The following is a 19756-nucleotide window of genomic DNA, read 5'->3' on the forward strand; positions in this document are numbered from 1 at the left end:
ACACACCACTGTATGAAAAGTGTATTGTTGCCTGTTGTTGTACTGTGTTACAGTCTCAGTTAGCATGTGAAACACACACTTAGTATTTAAACGTAGGTACTATTTAGGTCATAGAAATCATTTAGATATCCCTTGGTATTTTGGATGCATAAAAGAGTCTGAATGTGATTATCATACTGCTGTATCATCACACTGATGCTGACATAATAAAATGTACATCTTTTGCAAAGCTTTCTTGTCTTTTTTCAACCGGATACCCCTTACCTTTCTACAGAGTTCAGAGGTGAACAGTACTTAAGTATTTTAGTTACATTTTCAAGCATCTGTATTTTATCAAAAATAGTTCACTACATTCATACTGATTATTCCTTTATGTTGCATATTAAAATTCATTTCATACATACAATGGTGTGAAAAAGTGTTAGTCCACTTCTTGTTTTTTTTTTTTTGCATGTTAATGTTTTAGATCATCAGACAAATGTAAATATTAATCAAAGATAACAAAAGTAAAGCACAACATGCAGTTTTTAAATGAAGGTTTATATTATAAAGGGAAAACAAAATCCAAAGCTACACTAATCTAAAACTAATGCTCTCCCACATATTTTGCTATCATAACTGCGCTTATTTCTGTCATTGGTATAAATTGCAGAAGGGTGAAAAACACAGTTTTACACAACTCTTGCTGTTAACATTTCTCAGTCATTTTGTCGTTCCTATAGCCTGAACCACTGTAGTGAATCCAAAGAACTCTCATTTGCCTCAGTTAAGGTCATGACTCCACCATAAGAAAGCGTTTGCATGGCAAAATTCCAAGACTAAAACCGCTGCTGAGCAAAAATAACATAAAGGCTTGTGTCAGCTTTGCCAGAAAACATCTTGATGATCCCCAAGACTTGGGAAAATACTTTGTGGACTGACGAGACAACTCTTTGGAAGGTGTGTGTCCCATCACATCTGGCGTACAAGTAACACAGCATCAGAAAAAGAGCATCATACCAACATTAAAATATGGTGGTAATAGTGTGATAGTCCGGGGCTTTAGGACCTGGAAGACTTGCTGTGATAAATGGAACCATGAATTCAGCTATCTACCAAAAAATCCTGAAGGACAATGAAGGCCATCTGTTTGTGACTTCAAGCTACAATAAAGCGAACTTGGGTGCTGCAGCAGGACAATAATCCAAAACACACCAGCAAGTCCACATCTGAATGGCTGAAGAAAAACAAAATGAAGACTTTGGAGTGGCGTAGTCAAAGTCCGGACCTCAATCCTATTGAAATGCTTTGGCATGACCTTTAAAAGGTGGTTCATGTTTGAAAACCCTCCAGTGTGGCTGAATTACAACAATTCTGCAAAGATGATTGGGCCAAAATTCCTCCACAGCGCTGTTACAGACCCATTGCAAGTTATCGCTGTTGATTGCAGTTGTTGCAGCTAAGGGTGGCCCAACCAGTTGTTAGGTTTAGGTGTTTAGTTTGATTTTTTTCCTACATAATAAAAACCTTTCATTTTAAATCTGCATGTTGTGTTTATTTGTGTTTTAATATTTACATTTGTTTGATGATCTGAAACATTAAAGTGTGACAAACATGCAAAAGTGATATTATTCTCTGGAATGTATGTTTTCCAAAGAAAATATGAATACTTGAAAAAAGTAAAGTAAAAATACTTCACTACTGTTCACCTCTGATGGGGTTAAAGGTTAGCCTGAAGGACAATATGCTTTTTTTGTTGGGCCTGTTGGGTTTTCAGTCACATGTAAAGTGTAAGAGAATGAAAAGCTTGTTTAGTAAGTATACAAAATGCATCGTCCCTGTAGCTCTCTATTGCCATAAATGTTTGCAGGTGTGTGTGTTTTTAGTGACTGATCATAATTTATTTATTTATTTATTTTTTAATCCATAGGTTCCTTTATAGACTAGAAAACGGTGTTAATATTAACAATAAAATTAAAAACGGTTTAGGATGGGTGAATATTTAATGGTACAGTGACAGATCCCTTTGACTACGCCAATGAATTTATTAATCCATTAAGATTGTTTCTGATTTTGATAACGTCTCTTTGCTCTGTCTCTCGCAGCTGCGTCCAGCTTCAGTTTCTGTAGGACTGCGCTGGATCACACGGTCTCAGCAGAGGAACTGACATACCAGCTGCCCCATAAGGCCGGGGGCAACCTTTCCTGGCATGACGTGCATGGGCAGCGGGTAACAAGACGGGCCGTCAAACTACTACAGCAGCCCGGCACAGAGGAAATACAGGTACATGACCAGAGTCACATTCAATCAGGGTTCAAAACTAAAAAATTAGTCAAATTACCCATTCATGTTGTTTTAGTGTGTAAGTGACAAAGTATATAACACAAAATGTTATAATATAACAACGAGTGATTCTTGTTTCGTTGCTGCAATGTTGTGCTTTCAGCTCCCTTTTTGGTGCAAAATCCTAGATTTACTTACCATCAAATTAAATTTTTATGTCCCTCCTTCACAGCTGGTCACATAAAGGTTTATACATTCGCTTACAGCATCAGTGCTGTGATATTCTGTCTCCAACCATGACCAGTTAACTTCTCACTAGTTATTTATTAATGTTAGTGCCATTCTCCTCACTGCACACTTAAACTGTCATATCTGACTCATATTCTACCTGCAGCGATAAGAAAAATCACCTGTGATGTAAAAATATTATAGCTTCATTATCTGCATCATTACTCAATCATTACTCAAGCTAAGCCTGAGCTAAAGTCTCCCATAATGCACATGGCTTTTGTATTAGCAGACACAAATGATAGGCGTGCCTGAAAAGTAATTCCTGTTTTTATGCTTTGAGAGTTTCATTAAAAACACTGTCACCTCTTTGACTATAATGTGCATATTTGATTAGTGTGCTCTTTATGCTCTGGCTGTTACGTTGTGAATAATTGATTTGAATGGAGCGATTTAGGAACTATAATTTAGTAATGTGTCATCTTAAGAATGACTGAGAGTGGTGTGTGATTTATTTATTTTATGTGTTAAATATATTTGCTCTGGTTGACAGAAAACATTGAGTAAAGGAGATTGTGTGTGTGTGTGTGTGTGTGTGTGTGTGTGTGTGTGTGTGTGTGTGTGTGTGTGTGTGTGTGTGTGTGTGTGTGTGTGTGTGTGTGTGTGTGTGTGTGTGTGTGTGTGTGTGTGTGTGTGTGTGTAAATGTAGCTGTCTGATGTTGTGACTTTAAATAGAATGGATTTTTCTTGGTCTCAAGATTGGCTCAGTATTGCATGAAAGCTACTGTCTGTGTCTGTGTGTAAATAGGAGAAGGTCACTGGCGTGTATTTAAAAACTCACACACAGTGCTGACAAAATTCAAGGTTATGAGAACTAGAATTAAGGCCAAACCTTGAAAGGTTGATTTCCACTTGAATTACAAAGTGTAGTGTCAGCCTTTCAGATTCAGTCTCTGTCCAATGGTTAACAAATGTTAACTTTGTTAACCTTTTATCCAACCCTCTCTCAGGCATTTCCAGCTAAGAAGAAGCGTTTAATTCATGTTAAGACACTGATGTCACCAAATTGAATTGGTGTTATGATGAGGCAATGAAGGCTGGATCTAAATGCAGCAATAAAACTTTAATAATCCATAACAAGGAACTGAAAAAACAAAAGACATCCAAGCAGCAACATTAGTCCCTTTCACACCTACAGTCTGTACTGGTAATTTACTGGTTACTGTGCACCGAGGTCAAAGTGCTACAAACTAAGCGCTCTTCCACCATAAAATATACAGCATGGAAATAAGTATTTGACACATTAGCATTTTTATCAGTAAGGGGATTTCTAAGTGAGCTATTGACACAAAATTTCCACCAGATGTAGCCATCAAGCCAAATATTGAATTCATACAAAGAAATCAGAACATTTAAGTATACAAGTTGAGTCATAATAAATAAAGTGAAATGACACAGGGAATAAGTATTGAACACACTTCTATTTAATACTTTGTAAAAAAGCCTTTGTTGGTGATTACAGCTCCTAGACACCTCTTGTATGGAGAGACCAGTCGTCTGCATTGCTCAGGATGGATTCTGGCCCATTCTTCCACACAAATGGTCTTTAAATCTTGAAGATTTCTTGGGCCACTTTTATGAACTTTGATCTTCAGTTCTCTCCATAGATTTTCTATGGGATTTAGGTCAGGTGATTGACTGACCACTTCATTGTTTCCTTGGCCTTGGGTTTGGGATTATTGTCTTGCTAAAATGTCCACCTTCTTTTCATTTTCAGCTTTCTGGCAGCAAATTTTTATCCAGAATGTCCCGGTACATTTCTCCATTCATCCTGCCTTCAATAATATGAAGTCTGCGAGTACCCCTTGCTGAAAAGTAGCCCCCAACCATGATGCTTCCACCCCCAAACTTAACTGTTGGTATGGTATTCTTGGGGTGGTGGGCAGTGCCATCTCTTCTCCAAACATGGTGTGTAGGATGACTGCCAAAAAGTTAAATTTTGCTTCATCTGACCATACACTCTAAAAAACGATTCGTTGGCTGAACAACCATAACTTATGAAAGTAATTGGATTAAACACAAAAAACAACCTCTACTTACCATATTTAGTATGTGTAACACAAAAATTTAAGTTACCAAGTGAACTTAAATGTATCCAAAAATAAAATGAAAAAACATAAGTAATGCTAACTACTATAACAATTGCATCAAAATTAAGTAAATCTAGCATAACATTTTAAGTAACTATAGAGCCACGTGATTTCCCATGATGCCTTTCCAGCCAAAAATTATGACATCTGTCGTAGCCATTTTGTGAAGCACATGCCCTGTAAAAAATCCAACTTCAAAATGTTATTTTAACAAAAAACAAAGTTTTTCTTGTTGAAGGGCATCAGTTCATTAATTTGTGTTCACTGAATGAAATAAGCATAATCATCCTGCTAACAAATATCATTTGTTGACTGGAGTTTTAAGCTTTTGTCCAATTTGTTTGCCCAACTTGCCAAATTGAGTAATCTGAACAAGCAATTAAAAAAAACAATGGTCTGAATAGTTCCCAGCATGCATTGCAACATGTTCACTTCTTTGGTTAATATTTACTAAAAGAGATGACTGTTTTAATGTTTGCTGGCTTTATTTATGTTGATATGTTGTTAATCTTAGTCATATGTTGTATTTAGAGTTATTTTGAAAAAAATTATGTTTGTTCATTGTTACCATGATTGAGAAGTGTGTGCTCAGTGTAGAGGGCAACACAGTGGGTTAGCGCGCATCATTGTTTCTCACAGCAAAAAGGTCACTGATTCAAGCAAGAGCTAAGTCAGACAAAGACTTTGTTCAGAAGACCTTTCTGTGAACACTCCCACAGTCCAAAACATGCAGATTAGCTGAATTGGGTATACTAAATTGCTCCAACTTCACTCTAAAATATGTGTTGGATATACTTAAAAAGTGTGATGCAAAAATGGTGCATATATATTTTAAGTAATCCCAACTTGGTATAATTTTACTTAAAATAAACAAGAAAATATGTGTTATATGAACTTAAATATTTGAGTTCATCATCATTCTTTACTTAAAAATTTAAGTAAATAAAACACAGGTTTTCTTGTAAATTTTAAGTAAAACTATCAAAGTTGGGAATACTTAAAAAGTGTGATGCAAAAATGGTGCATATATATTTTAAGTAAATCCAACACATCATTTTTTAGAGTGTACTACAGTCTCCCAAAAACGTGCACATAATCGTATCATACTTCTTGTGTGAGAATTGACAGTTGCTTGTGAAAAGCAAGGAAAAAGGTTGGGACCCACCTTTAAATACATATATTAATTTATATTTTATGTTAATTTATTGTCTTTAAGAAAAGAAAGTAAGTATTTATACATGTACATGCCAATAAATATAATTTATACTGTAAAGTTGCTAATCCACAGGCTTCTCCAAATGCACTTTCACAAACTTTAACCGAGCCTCAACATGCTTTTTGTTCAGCAATGGAGTCTTGCGTGCTGAGTGTGCATGAATGCCATGGCGGTTCAGTGCATTGCTTATGGTTTTCTTTAAAACAACAGTACCTGCTGATGCAAGGTCTTCCTGAAGTTCTGCTGAAGTGGTCCTTGGCTCTTGGAGAACTCTCCTGATTATTCTTTGGACTCCTCGGACAGGGATCTTATGTGGAGCACCTGATCGTGCCCGGTTTATTGTGAAGTGATGCTCTTTCCGTTTGCGGATAATGGCCTCCACAGTGCTCACAAAAACATTCAGCATTCTGGAAATATGCCTATAACCATTACCCCACTCAACGATAAGATTACAAAGATCTTGAGAGAGTTATTTGCTTTTACCCATCATGAAGTTATTCCCGTGTGCCTCCTGGGTAATGAGAAGCCTTTATAGGCCATCAATTAGGACTAAAGCAGCTGCTATCAATTAGTTCTGATAGGGGGCAGGGTTTCTCTCTTAACAGATTTCAGATGATCTCCTGGCTTTCTATGTCATTTTGCACCATGTTCTGTTCATGTGTTCAATGCTTGTTCCCTGTGTCATTTCGCTTTGTTTATTGTGACTCAACTTGTGTACTTGAATTTTCTGATTTATTTGCATGAATTCAATATTTGGGTTGATGGCTACATCTGGTGAAAAAATTAGTGTCAATAGCCCACTTAGAAATCCCTTACTGATAAAAATGCTGATGTGTCAAATATTTATTTCCCCCACTGTAGTTCTAATTTTTATCCGCTAAAAAATTGCGCCGTTTTATTTTGTGCCACCATACTTATTCGTGTAACTAGTCATATAACAGTCTTTAAATAGGGAAAACATGTAAGTGTTTGGTGGCTTCTAAATTCATCCCTGTTTGGATCCTAAGGAATGAATGGGGCTAGGCTAAATACTAACACATTCACGATGCACTGTAAAAACGTGTATATAATCGTATCATACTTCTTGGGTGAGAATTGACAGTTGCTTGTGAAAAGCAAGGGAAAAGGTTGGGACCCACCTTTAAATACATATATAAATTTATATTTTATGTTCATTTATTGTCTTGAAGAAAAGAAAGTATTTATACATGTGCATGCAAATAAATATAATTTATACTGAAAAGTTGCTAAATGCTTCATTTTGATAAAGAAACAAATACATATTGATAGCTCTACTTGGTTTTTTATTATTTATTTCAGCAAATAATAGGTAAAATTCAACAAAAAGCAAATATTGATACTTGTTCACAGGCTTTTCTGTCTACCTATTGCAAATGAATGTGAATGCTCTCATGCTCTTTACACGAACTGCATGGCTTGAGCCTTTGTTGCTCGAAAACGTCAGTGCATAAACCAGACAAATGTCTTAAAATATTTTTTTTAATTCAATTCAATTTTATTTATATTGCACTTTTCACAATTGTTAAATTGTTTCAAAGCAGCTTTACATTAATAAAAGCATGAGAAAACACTGAAAAATCAAAATAACCCATCTGAAGAATGACTTAACATAACTCAGATTCAATGAATAATATACATGTGGTATAGCTGCCACATTATCATCATAAGCATGCATTATTTTTCTATAATTCAATGTCCTGTTGTCAGTTATTCTTTACATAAGCGGTAGCTATGTAATGCATAACCTGTAATCATTGTATTTGTGTAAGTGTATTGCAGAAGAAAGTCTCCCATCAGCCAGGCCTGTTATCAAATTGGCTCAATAGCCCAATCTCCAATTAAATTATGACTATAATAAGAAATATGTGGTGTTCTTCAATCCATCATAGCAATATAACAAGATCATATCAGAGATTAGACCTCCATTTCACATGATTGCACTTGGCAACGGTCGTGAATAGAGTCCAGTTAGTGTGACAAAATGATGTCCTGTGGAATATGCTGCATTGTGCTTCATTCCAACCAAGCTTATCTCATGAGGCCAGAACTGGCATGAAAATGAGTTTTGCCGATGGGACGTGTGTTAAAGATAACATTCATTTACTGCATTCGGTTGGAAACTAAAGAAGGAATGATTAGAGTTAACATTTTGCTAGTTCAAGGTGAGTAAGGTGTCAGTTTGCTGTTGGCAAGTTTGTCAAGGATAGAAATAATTAGGGCGACTGTGACCATAACTAACACACTACATATGGAAATGATCTTGTGAGAAGTTTATTTAATTACCTACTAATTAGTTTTTTCAATTTATTTTGCATCTTGTTAATGTGTAAAGCAAATTCCTAATTAAATGACTTTCAAGGTGTCCTTTTTTCATAGTTTCTTGATAAACACGCGTCTTGTATGTAAATAAGACTTATACAATTATACAATGTCAGTGCTGTATTCTACGACTGACAAAATTAACATAGCAATTTTATTACCCAAGGGAAATCTGATGGAAAATTTGGTTTAAAGTGATTTTTGTATCCGAGTTGCATGCTTTTTTTTGTGATTGTAACAACAGTATTGTTTTAATAACAATCAAATTATAAGAATTATGTAATGGCCCAGAGGATTTTTTTGCATGTACATTTGGGCATTCTGTAATTGTCTTTAAGAATCAGCTAAAAACCCATCTCTTCTGCCAACACCTTACTTACTAATACAGAGCTTAATATCTGTTTCTATTTATCTTTATCTTTTCTGTTCTTAAAAAAAATTTAATTGTACCCTTGGCTATGCATACTGTGTTCTTGTGTTGCTCTAATTGCTTCTTTTGTTTACCTGATTTGTAAGTCACTTAGGACTAAAGTGTCTGCTGCTAAATCACTAAATGTAAATGTAAGTATTAAAATCTTGAATAGAGTTGACTTTTGATCGTAGACTTGGCAAATCTGAGCTCAGTTTGTTACAATGTTGAGATCTCTTCTGAATTTGTAATGGAGACTTTTGCATTATTTTTTCTCAAAAGAAATATCTAAAATGCATGAAATTCACAATTAAATCATTGCTTTCTATGAGAAGTAATTCGGTATTGGATCTGAGCTGTGATTTTTCTTTCTTATGGGCATAATGTTCAATCAACCAGTCATCATTACAATATAAACCTCAACAGGGTGATCAGGACCTCGATTAAGAGTCCTTGTAAATGGCATTTAATGCTAATTTTGTGGGGTGTTATTGCTATTACGTGATTTGCATAATTCCTATGTCATTCAGGAGACAAAACAACCAAGATAGCGTGTGGAATAAATGACATTATAAATGACTATAAAGATTTTATGGGGTGTTCACACACATAGACATTTTATCCCTGGAGGTCACAGAGTGTCTGATTTGGAAGCAGTTGGGAAACAATGAACATTTTGTGACAAACTCACTTGGGTGGTTTTTACACTGGGCACGTTTGCTGTTGTCCAAACCCGAGTACGATTGTTCCTGTTTCCCTCTCACAGTTGGTCTTCACACATATGTGCATCTTTTTTTGAGACGCCTGTGCCGAAAAATTTGAGAGAATTGCAGACGAGTCGCGGACACCCGTGAGATATCGGGCATGCTAGATATCTGGACCTGTTGACGATTCAAAATCATGCCGTATGAAATGTGTTCTGAGTAAGCGTGCCGCACAAGCCCTGAAAAGTGAAGCCAAAACGTCTCAATTGCCCCCCAGCGACTGGTCCCAGTATAGGTCATAAACCCCGCCTCCCCCATGTTATACAATAGCACTTGAGACCGACTAAACAAATTAATTACACTTCAATTATCTTTTTTCTGTCATTTACCGTAGCTTTAATCACGTTGATGTAAATTCAAGTGTTTATTTTTAAAATAAGTTTGTTTTTAGTTACTTATTTAATGCTATAAAAACGGTGGTGTCACGTCATGATTGACAGCTGTGATATGCACATTCTGTGAGAGCGAGGGCGGGGCCTTGATTTCGCGTCTTTACTTCCTGCTCACTACTGTGCAGGACTGGTCCCGAAATCACTACTGTGCAGACTCAAGACCCAAGATGTCAGCGCCATATCCGGACACTGGCGGCTTCTCATTTTACCAATGGAAGAGAGCGAATTGGCGTCGTCCATCTTTTTTTACAGTCTATGGTTCTGAATGAAGTAACATCGGCGACGACCTATAGCCAATGAGAGAGCAACATATAGAGCAGCTGAAAGTTCAGGGAGGAGTCTCCCCAACCATTTCCTCCATTATCTTTTTTTTTCGCTGCAAATGAGCGCACATGCAATTTGTATGGCAAGTTTCTTGTGGGCTACCATTTTTAATAATAACCCCAGTCTCTCCTTAGAACTCCGGCCTTGCGCGAGTGACCTCACGTTGTTTCCTTGTCACTTCTCGCGTGCGCTTGGTTGTAAGACGTAGTTTGCGGACCGGGACAAAGTTGTCAGCGATTCTTCCAATGGTAAAGTCATGCAGTGTGAAACCCCCTGTTGCCGATCCATCGTGCAGTCTGAAAACATCAGCGACTGAACGCTACCCCAGATAGTCATGCAGTCTGAGAAGATCTGTGACCCGAATACTTTGAAAAGTGTGCAGTCTGAACTCGGCACAAAGCACATATGCAGGTTACTTTTTTCTTCCTGGACAAGTGAGCACCCGAGCGGGAGCCGCTGTCACAGTCACACGAATCGAGCCAAAGTGTGGACTTATGCTGCCTTCACGTGCTATGGTAATTATGGTAAATACCAAAAGCCGACATGGAAAATGCACATGAACACCCCCTCATGTGGTATTTTCCACTGGGCAACTCGTAGAATATTTTGATGCCAGAGTTGCCGAGATGAGATAACCTTTGACCTTTTCAAAATGGCGGAGAGCAACTGAAGAGTCGTGAATGATAAGCATTGTGCACTACTAAATGTTTTTTGCTACTGTTAGCACATATTTTCTGTAGCCTATACAATGTTGTGTCATTGACAATTGTAATATAAAGCATTAACACTCAGTGTCACTTTTAAAAATACTGTTATGGTTTTGTGTTACCTACCAGCTAGCAGATGCTAGCTAGCAGTCAATAGGAGCCCCCTAGTAATGAGCGATCAGGCAATTTACTCACATGATACAGTACGACAACAAAAGCACTTAAACACAACACACTGGTAAATACCAATTCACAAATAGAAAATATCATCTTTTCCATAGCACGTGAAGGCAGCATTAGACCACCTCGTACAGGTAGTTTGGGGTTTGGTACCCCAATGCGCTCCCAGTGTTCACATTACCACATTTTAAACTTAACTCTCAGTGTGAAAGCCACCTTAGAATGCTGACAATTCCTGACCGAGTTTTGCACAAACCTAGTCTGTTGCATCTATGGGAACAATAGGAGTCAGCGCACACATAGATATTGTTTAGCATGCAGTGGGTTTAGTTCATTAAAGCAGAGTTCTGATGGGGCTACCTGAGGTTGACAGCCAGAGGAGATTGGCCTCCAGATTTGTTTAGTTTCCTCATTATCGTGAAGGTTACCGACCCCATCAATGACACAAAACAATTTTGTAAAGCACACAGATTACCAAAAGTCAGCAAACTTTGCCAGCTCATCTTAATTAGACAGAATAGCACAATCTTTTTAAGATCAGTATGCAATCTTCACACAATATAGGATGAATGAACGAATTCCAACAAGAATTGAACCCCCAAAACTGATTTTTAAATGTGAGTTAGATTTTGGCTGTGTATGTCTGAACAGATGTTGTGGAGACATAATGAATGCAGTGCCGTGTCTGAAGTCTTATTTCATTCAAATCTTACCAGGCTGAGAGGAATCATTGAGTTCTCATGCATGTAAGCTGTCTCAGAGCTGAGAGAAAGATTGCGGGAGTGGAGCCAGCCTGAAAGATTACATTTATTTTTGTACATGAGCATAGAGGAAAAAATAGACGGATATCACAGATTAATAGGATGGAGAGAAAAAATTGTGTCGCTAGAAATTATGACCGAATAAATTTAACTGAAGTTATATCATAGAGATTCAAACTAAAGCTGTCTGTCTTTTGCTATCTTTATTTGATACATAAAATTGCAGATTACTTTACATATGTTTTCCTGAAAAACTGACATTGACCCAACAAATCATCTTAGGCTACCTGTATTATCAAATCAACTTAATAAATCATTAAAATAAATCACGGTAGGGTATGGTGACAGTTTTTTACTTGCTCAATAACTAATTTTTGTTTGTTTTTTACCAAAAAAAAAATGGATTGCACTTTAAAGGAATATTCCATTTTCTTAAAAGAAAAATCCAGATAATTTACTCACCACAATGTCATCCAAAATGTTGATGTCTTTCTTTGATCAGTCGAGATGAAATTATGTTTTTTGAGGAAAACATTGCAGGATTTTTCTCATTTTAATGGACTTTAATAGACACCAACAATTAATACTTAACTCAACACTTAACAGTTTTTTTCAACGGAGTTTCAAAGGACTATAAACAATCCCAAACGAGGCATAAGGGTCTTATCTAGCGAAACGATTGTCATTTTTGACAAGAAAAATAACAAATATACACTTTTAAAGCACAACTTTTCATTTAGGTCCGGTCCAGCGCGACCTAACGTAAATGCGTAGTGACGTAGAGAGGTCACATGTCACATATATGAAACGCACATTTTTGCGGACCATTGTAAACAATAAACTGACACAAAGACATTAATTAGTATCAGTTGACATACAACAACGTAGGAACGGTCCTCTTTCAACACATGTAAACACTGGGGCGGAGTTTCGCGTTCGTCCTCTGTGACCTCTTGACGTGATGACGTATTGCGTGGGGTCACGTTAGAGCATCACGACTGGATTAAAACGAGAAGTTGTGGTTTAAAAGTGTATATTTGTTATTTTTATTGTCAAAAATGACAATCGTTTCGCTAGATAAGACCCTTATGCCTCGTTTGGGATTGTTTATAGTCCTTTGAAACTCCGTTGAAAAAAACTGTTAAGTGTTGAATTAAGTATTAATTGTTGGTGTCTATTAAAGTCCATTAAAATGAGAAAAATCCTGCAATGTTTTCCTCAAAAAACATAATTTCTTCTCGACTGATCAAAGAAAGACATCAACATTTTGGATGACATGGCGGTGAGTAAATTATCTGGATTTTTCTTTTAAGAAAATGGAATATTCCTTTAAGTGAACAAAATTGAATTAAAACCAAACAGAAGCTAACTGCAGACTGTAGCATCTATTTACATATATATCTATGGTCCAAGGTGGTGCAGAAGAGTGAAGGCGGGAACTAATTAGCATATTCATAGATCCGCACATACTAAGCGAGGATGTAGAGTTACATTCAAGCTGTTTTAAAGCATGAAGAAATAACTATGACAGGTCAAACTTTTACATGTGCTATTAACTCTTTCCCCGCCAGCATTTAAAAAAGTTGCCAGCCAGTGCCAGCATTTTAATTTTCACAAAAGTTTAATACTTTCCAGAAAATGTTCTTCTTTAAATATATAAACATACAATATATCAAATGAAAGAACAAACCCTCTGCTTTCAAACAAACAAAAACCTCTCAATATGGCTAGGTTTCTTCAAACATACCAAATAGAGATCAGATTCAGAGCGATGATCAAAACATACACAGAGTTCTTACTGTTTGACCTAAGGGGTTGCTTCCGTTTTTATAAGTTGGGTGACAGTGCCACCTGGTGGAAAATAGCGGAAATATGGATTGCCGTAAAAACTCGTCATTGGCAGGGAAGCGTTTTCTCTTAATCGACAAGTTAAGTTGTCAATGGTGGGGAAAGAGTTAAGATGCTCAAAGATTTAAGAGATCTATAGGGGGACTTTAAGCTAACTTATCTGCTTTTTAGGTGCAAAACAGAGGGTGTTAGTGGGGGGGAGGTTGGAATTTTAAAGAGATGTCGCCCATCAAGTCCTAAAAGTTTAATCCCTGATTCAGCTCCAATGGAGGGAACCAGAGACGCACATCAGGGACACAAAATGATTCCGACCGGAGAAGATAAAAGGACAGAGGAGCAGACAGACAGAAGCAGACACAAAGAGTGAGTGAGACCAAGATGAGTGGACACGAAGTGGGAAATGAGGTAGATTAGAAAGACAAAAGACAAGAAGGAAATAATGGGATTTGAATGAATGAAGGTGAGTTAGAGGACAGTTGGAAGAAGTAAGCAAAACATGGGGAAGAGAAAGGTGGCAGAAAAACAGAATGAAAAGGAAAAACTTGGAACCATTTGAGATATTTTGGTGGAAGCACTCCAACGGGACTCAGATGATGATGAATGAATAATCTACACATATAAATCCCACTGATTAAGAATTGATGGCAGAGTGTATGATTAAAGGCTCTTGAGAAAATATGATGTGAAACTACATGAGCTAATACTGCCTGCAGAACTCAATAAACCCAGAAAGAGCACAGCGGTGTCTCACTATACTTCATAAACTCTATGTACTTTCTTTTTGCATCAGCGTAATATATCGTTTATCAGGTCGTGTTCACACTTGTAGCTTGGTTCTCCTGGTACTTTTGATTTGAACAAAAAAATGTGTTCTGGTTTGCTTAGCATTTACACTGACATTTTTTAAAAGGGGAACTGAACCTAAAGGCAAAAGGATAAGGTCACAACATGATTGGTCAGCTTTTATGCACTTTCCGGAAAAAGAAGGTACAAAAGTTGCCATTGGGGCAGTACCTTTTCCAAACGTACACTTTTGTACCTAAAAGGTGCATAGTGGTACCTCAAAGGTACGTATCTGTACCAAAATTTTATAATACCTCATGGCAATTCGTACAAATTTTACAAGGTGACTAATAGGGCTGTGACGGTTGTCATAACCACCGCACCACCACGGTGGTAAAGTGTGACCCGCGGTGGTGAAGTGCGGCCTGTGGTGGTGTGCACGTCACAAACTATGACAAAAATGAAGTACAATCTCACCCAGTGAGATGTCTTCAGGTTCTTGTGAATGCAAACAGTCAGCAGACCGTTTATGAACATGCAGGTTTGTTAAGAAACGTATATCTGATTCTTATTTACATATCAAAATATATGTATGCATTAATATACTATATGGGTGATTCTCACAAAATTAGATTTATGCGTCATGAAACATTTTGATTAAAAAAAGTAAATGCAAAGTGAGAGTATCAAAATAAGAAGCATACAGTTACAAACATCTCTTTACATACTATTTTGCACATGATTTCAAATGACATACAAACCAATTTTGTTGTTTTTTTCGACATTTAAGGGGAATTACGTGTCCCCGCAACGTGTCCGTGACTGGATTTGGGTTCTTTGACATGAAAATACAGTATTTATAATGAAAAATCAAAAAAGACAATTTTTTCGTTCTCATTACCGAAACATGAGTTTCTAAATGCATATATTTAATGTAATATCATGTTGCGGTAATGATAATTTTTTTATAATGATAATCTAAAAAACTTAAATAATTCTATAGGAAATATTTTTTAATCCTCTAAAAATAATGGTTATAGTAAGTTCAGACCTTTATCTTATATGTGCAAAAAAGGGTCTTCAAGGGCTTTTTAAAAATTCTGATGCTGGACACCTTCTAAATCTGGATTTTGTGAGAATCACCCATATAAGACCTACAATGCCCTCCACAATTATTGGCACCCCTGTTTAAGAAATTAAATCTTTCTTTTTTTTTGCAGAAGCATAATCTCTAACAGAAAAATTTTGAAAAATATACCCTTTAGAACAAGTTAATAATAATTTGTAAAAATATTTTTTTCCACGAATTAGGAAAAAAATATATATTATAAAATCACCTGTTCCACAATTATTGGCACCCCTAACAATTCCTATGAATAATAATAAAAAAAAGTTTTAAATGTATTTTTCTGTAGTTGCTAAATTTGGTCAGGTTATCTAGGAAGTTATAATTAGTAATTCATGACTTCCTGTTTCCTGGAGTATAAATATGACGTGACAAAGAGGTCTAATTCTCTTACCCATTTGTCATCATGGCAAAGACAATAGAACACACCATTCAAGTAAATCAGATGTGTGTCGACCTTCATAAGTCAGGCAATGGCTACAAGAAAATAGCCACGCGCCTTAACTTGCCCGTATTTACAGTCAGAGGAATCATTAAGAAGTTTAAAACAACTGGAACAGTGACAAACAAGGCTGGAAGAGGTCCCAAGTTTATCTTGCCACAACGCACAGTGAGGAGGATGGTAAGACAAGTAAAAAATTTTCCTAAGCTTACTGTCACAGAATTGCATCAAAGAGTGGTATCTTGGGGTTACAAAGTCTCCAGAACCTCGATACATGCCAACAAGCTGTTTGGGAGGCATGCAAGGAAAAAGCCTTTTCTCACAAACGTAAACATCTGGAGTTTGCTAAGCGGTACTGGAACTTCAACTGGGATCATGTGCTTTGGTCAGATGAGACTAAGATTGAGCTTTTTGGCAACAAACACTCTCAGTGGGTCTGGCGTAAAACAAAAGATGAGTATCCGAAAAGCCCACCATGAATTATGGTGGAGGATCTGTGATGCTGTGGGCCTGTTTCTCTTCCAACAGCCCTCAGAACCTTGTTAGGGTGCATGGCATTATGAATGCCTTGAACTACCAGGACATTTTAAATAAAAACCCGAGGGCCTCTGCCAGAAAGCTGAAGATGGGTCGTCATTGGGGCTTTCAGCAGGATAATGATCCAAAATATGTGGCAAATCTACACAAAAATGGTTCAGCAGTCACAAACTCAAGGTCCTCCCATGGCCATCTCAGTCCCCAGACCTCAACCCAATCGAAAACCTGTGGGGCGAGCTAAAGAAGAGAGGACCCAGGACACTGGATGATCTAGAAAGATTGTGCAAAGAAGAATGATCAAAGATCCCTCTCCCTGTGTTCTCCAATCTTGTGAACTGTTAAAGGAGGAGATTAAGTGCTGTCGTGTTGGCAAAAGGGGGTTGTACAAAGTATTAACATCAGGGGTGCCAATAATTGTGGGACGCATGATTTCAAGGTTTTTTTCTAAATGTGTGATTTTTTTTACCACCAAAGTAATGTACTTAAATAAAAGGTTGGATTTTTTGCATTTGGGTTCTATGTTGTTTAAATAAAAAGGAGAATTTCTAGAAGTCCACGACCACATACCAAACAGGGGTGCCAATAACTGTGGAGGGCACTGTATATGCACCAATGTGCCTGTGCACATACGCGCATGCACACGTGCACGCCCCTCACACACATTGTATAACCACCGTGGTGAATTGCATTGGTGGTAAAATACTGCTAATTCGTATTAATTAGTATGACTACATTCGCACATTCGTACATTATTGTACGATGTGCCTTTACCCCTCTGACATTAGGTTTAGGGGCGGGGTTAGGGGTGGAAGTTTTGTTATTGTTTTTTTATGATAGTCATACGTTTTTGCACAATTAACTTTGTAACAATTAAAACGAAGTAGCCCACTTTTACAATATGTACAAATTTTCATGAGATCAGGCTGTTTTTCTGATAATGTATTGTGTATTTTGCAACAAATTTGGCAGATCATCCTAAATAGTACTGTGTGCTAAGCTAATGCTGCGTTCCACCAGCCACAGTAGAAGCGTCAAGCGCAAGTGATTTCAATGTTAATTCAATGTGAAGATGCATTGACGCGTGTCTGTAGGTCTTGCGGTGCAAATCAGGCATTTAGTGGGCACGATAGACGCGATTCCGCCTCATTCATGTGTCTAGTTTGCGCAAATGCCGCGAATTGAGCGTTGCCGCGGGAAAGGCGCGAGTTGAAAAATTTGAACTTTGGCGGAAAAACTGGCCGCGTTAACCAATCAGGAGCTTGCTCTAGTAGTGATGTGAGTCGCAGAAGCCCCTCCCATGACGTGAATTTCCGCGTGAATGTCTTGATGACTAGAATTTCACGCGGGAATGAAGCGAGTAAACTCAAAATGTTCAAGCGGCAAACTAGATGCGAATTTGATGACTCAAACGCAGCTGGTGTGAACCCACAGTAAGAGCTTAAAAATGTGTAAAGAGTCAAACCAGGAATTCCTTCATTATATGTCCATACGAAGATATAATAAACACACTTTCCACATTAATAAATTGTGTGATTTTTTTTTGCATTTTGTTATCCCTTTCTGTTTTATATCCATTTAGATGTCTTTGGTCTGTGTAATGACGTTTTCATGTGCATAGTGTAGTAAAGTAGTAGTTTATAAGTTTTACAGATGCCCAGTCTTCTAAACCTTTTAGGATGGATAACATTTTGCTTACTTTAGTTTAGGAAGATAGAGCTGTTCCTCTAATTAGGCATTCGTGACATGTATTCAAAATGGCCGCCCATAGTCTCTCCATAGTTTCCATCCTCTGTGTATTATTAATGACTGTATGTTTCAGGCTGGACAGAATCAGGTCTCACCGGTTCAGGGGTGGATGTTTATTGACCAGATGCTGGTTTGGTGGAGATAGAGAGTGATGGAAATAGAGAGCAGAGGTTGATGGTGGCAACAAGCACCTCTCGCCAGATCCTGTTTGCTCTCCGGCTCATCGCCTCATTCTTATTTCCCAGCCAAAATATGAATCCCTACAGAATATGAGCCACATATAATGTTTTATATATATATATTCTGGCATTTGAATACCCAGCATTCCTGCCCAGTTCTTTTGTCTCTGTGTTTATAAAAATGTATTGTGTCGTTTTTTTTAATGCTGTAGTTTGAGGCAGGGCCTGCATCTTATTTTCTAACCATTGGTAATCTAGTTTATCCAGACGTAGAACAGTGATGGTTTATCATATTTAGATGAAGTCATTTTTCTCTGCCTCTGTGACTCATGCACATTTTTATGAAAAAAATTATGTTTCAATTATAACCGTGCATATTTCCAGACACAAGCTTGCAAAATAATAAACTGCACTGTTCAGATCATGTACAGCATTAACAAAGATTGTATGTTTTAACAAAGCTGCTGCATACTGTTTTGCATGTTATAGTTTACTTTACATAGATTAAAGGCTGTTAAATTTGATTTTGTTGTATAAGGTATAACTAAAATAAAGAATATTTGGTGTAGTTTTACTTTATTTTCAATTTTGGTGTGTTACTTTCAAAAAAGTAACTGGTTTATTGGTTTGTAGTCCATCTCAGATTCACTAAATTAATATCTAATATTAATACAATTATTCAAAAACTTTTTTTATATTATTTTATAATTTTATATTAACTCTTTCCCCACCAGCGTTTTTTTTTTAAGTTGCCAGTCAGCGCCAGCATTTTTTATGATTTTCACAAACGTTTAATGCATTCCAGAAAATGTTCTTCTTTAAATATATAAACATGCAATATATCAAATGAAAGAACAGACACCCTCTGCTTTCAAAGAAAAAAGTTTCATCCTATCTTCATTTGTTCTCTTTTTATCACCTCTTAAATATGGGTAGGTTTCTTCAACGATACCAAATTTTGAGGAAAAAGCTGAGATAATTGCATTTTTGTGAAGGACTTTTGTTAGAGATCAGATTCAGAACGATGATCAAAACATACAAAGAGTTTTTACTGTTTTTGGATCAGTGGATGCTTTCGTGTTTTATAAGTTGGGTAAGAGCGCCACCTGGTGGACAATAATGGAAATATGGAGCGTTTTCTCTTGATTGACTAGATAACTCGTCAGTGGCGGTGAAAGGGTTAAAAGTCTTTTTTAGCCAAGTGCATCCAGGATTTTCAGTTTCGGCCCAGAATTTTCATTTTGGTGCATCACTACACTGAAAAAAACTTCTGGACATTCGTTGCACATGATTTTCTTCAAATGAAATTAATGTAAATTAAAATTCTTTTAATTTTAAAGATACTTGATTCAATCATGTTG

The 19756-nt window shown here is 36.9% G+C and overlaps 1 protein-coding gene across 2 annotated transcripts in view; it reads left to right on the forward strand.

The window, feature by feature from the left end:
• The window catches only part of samd10b (sterile alpha motif domain containing 10b), a 94968-nt gene that overhangs the window by 40440 nt on the left and 34772 nt on the right, over positions 1–19756 (forward strand). For both annotated transcript variants that reach the window (XM_055188266.2, XM_055188264.2), the window contains exon 2: positions 2085–2263. In XM_055188266.2, the coding sequence (XP_055044241.1) occupies positions 2085–2263 (179 nt within the window). The remainder of the gene's footprint in view (positions 1–2084; positions 2264–19756) is intronic.

The sequence above is a fragment of the Misgurnus anguillicaudatus genome, chromosome 13 (assembly GCF_027580225.2).
Source record: "Misgurnus anguillicaudatus chromosome 13, ASM2758022v2, whole genome shotgun sequence".
Taxonomy (NCBI): domain Eukaryota; kingdom Metazoa; phylum Chordata; class Actinopteri; order Cypriniformes; family Cobitidae; genus Misgurnus; species Misgurnus anguillicaudatus.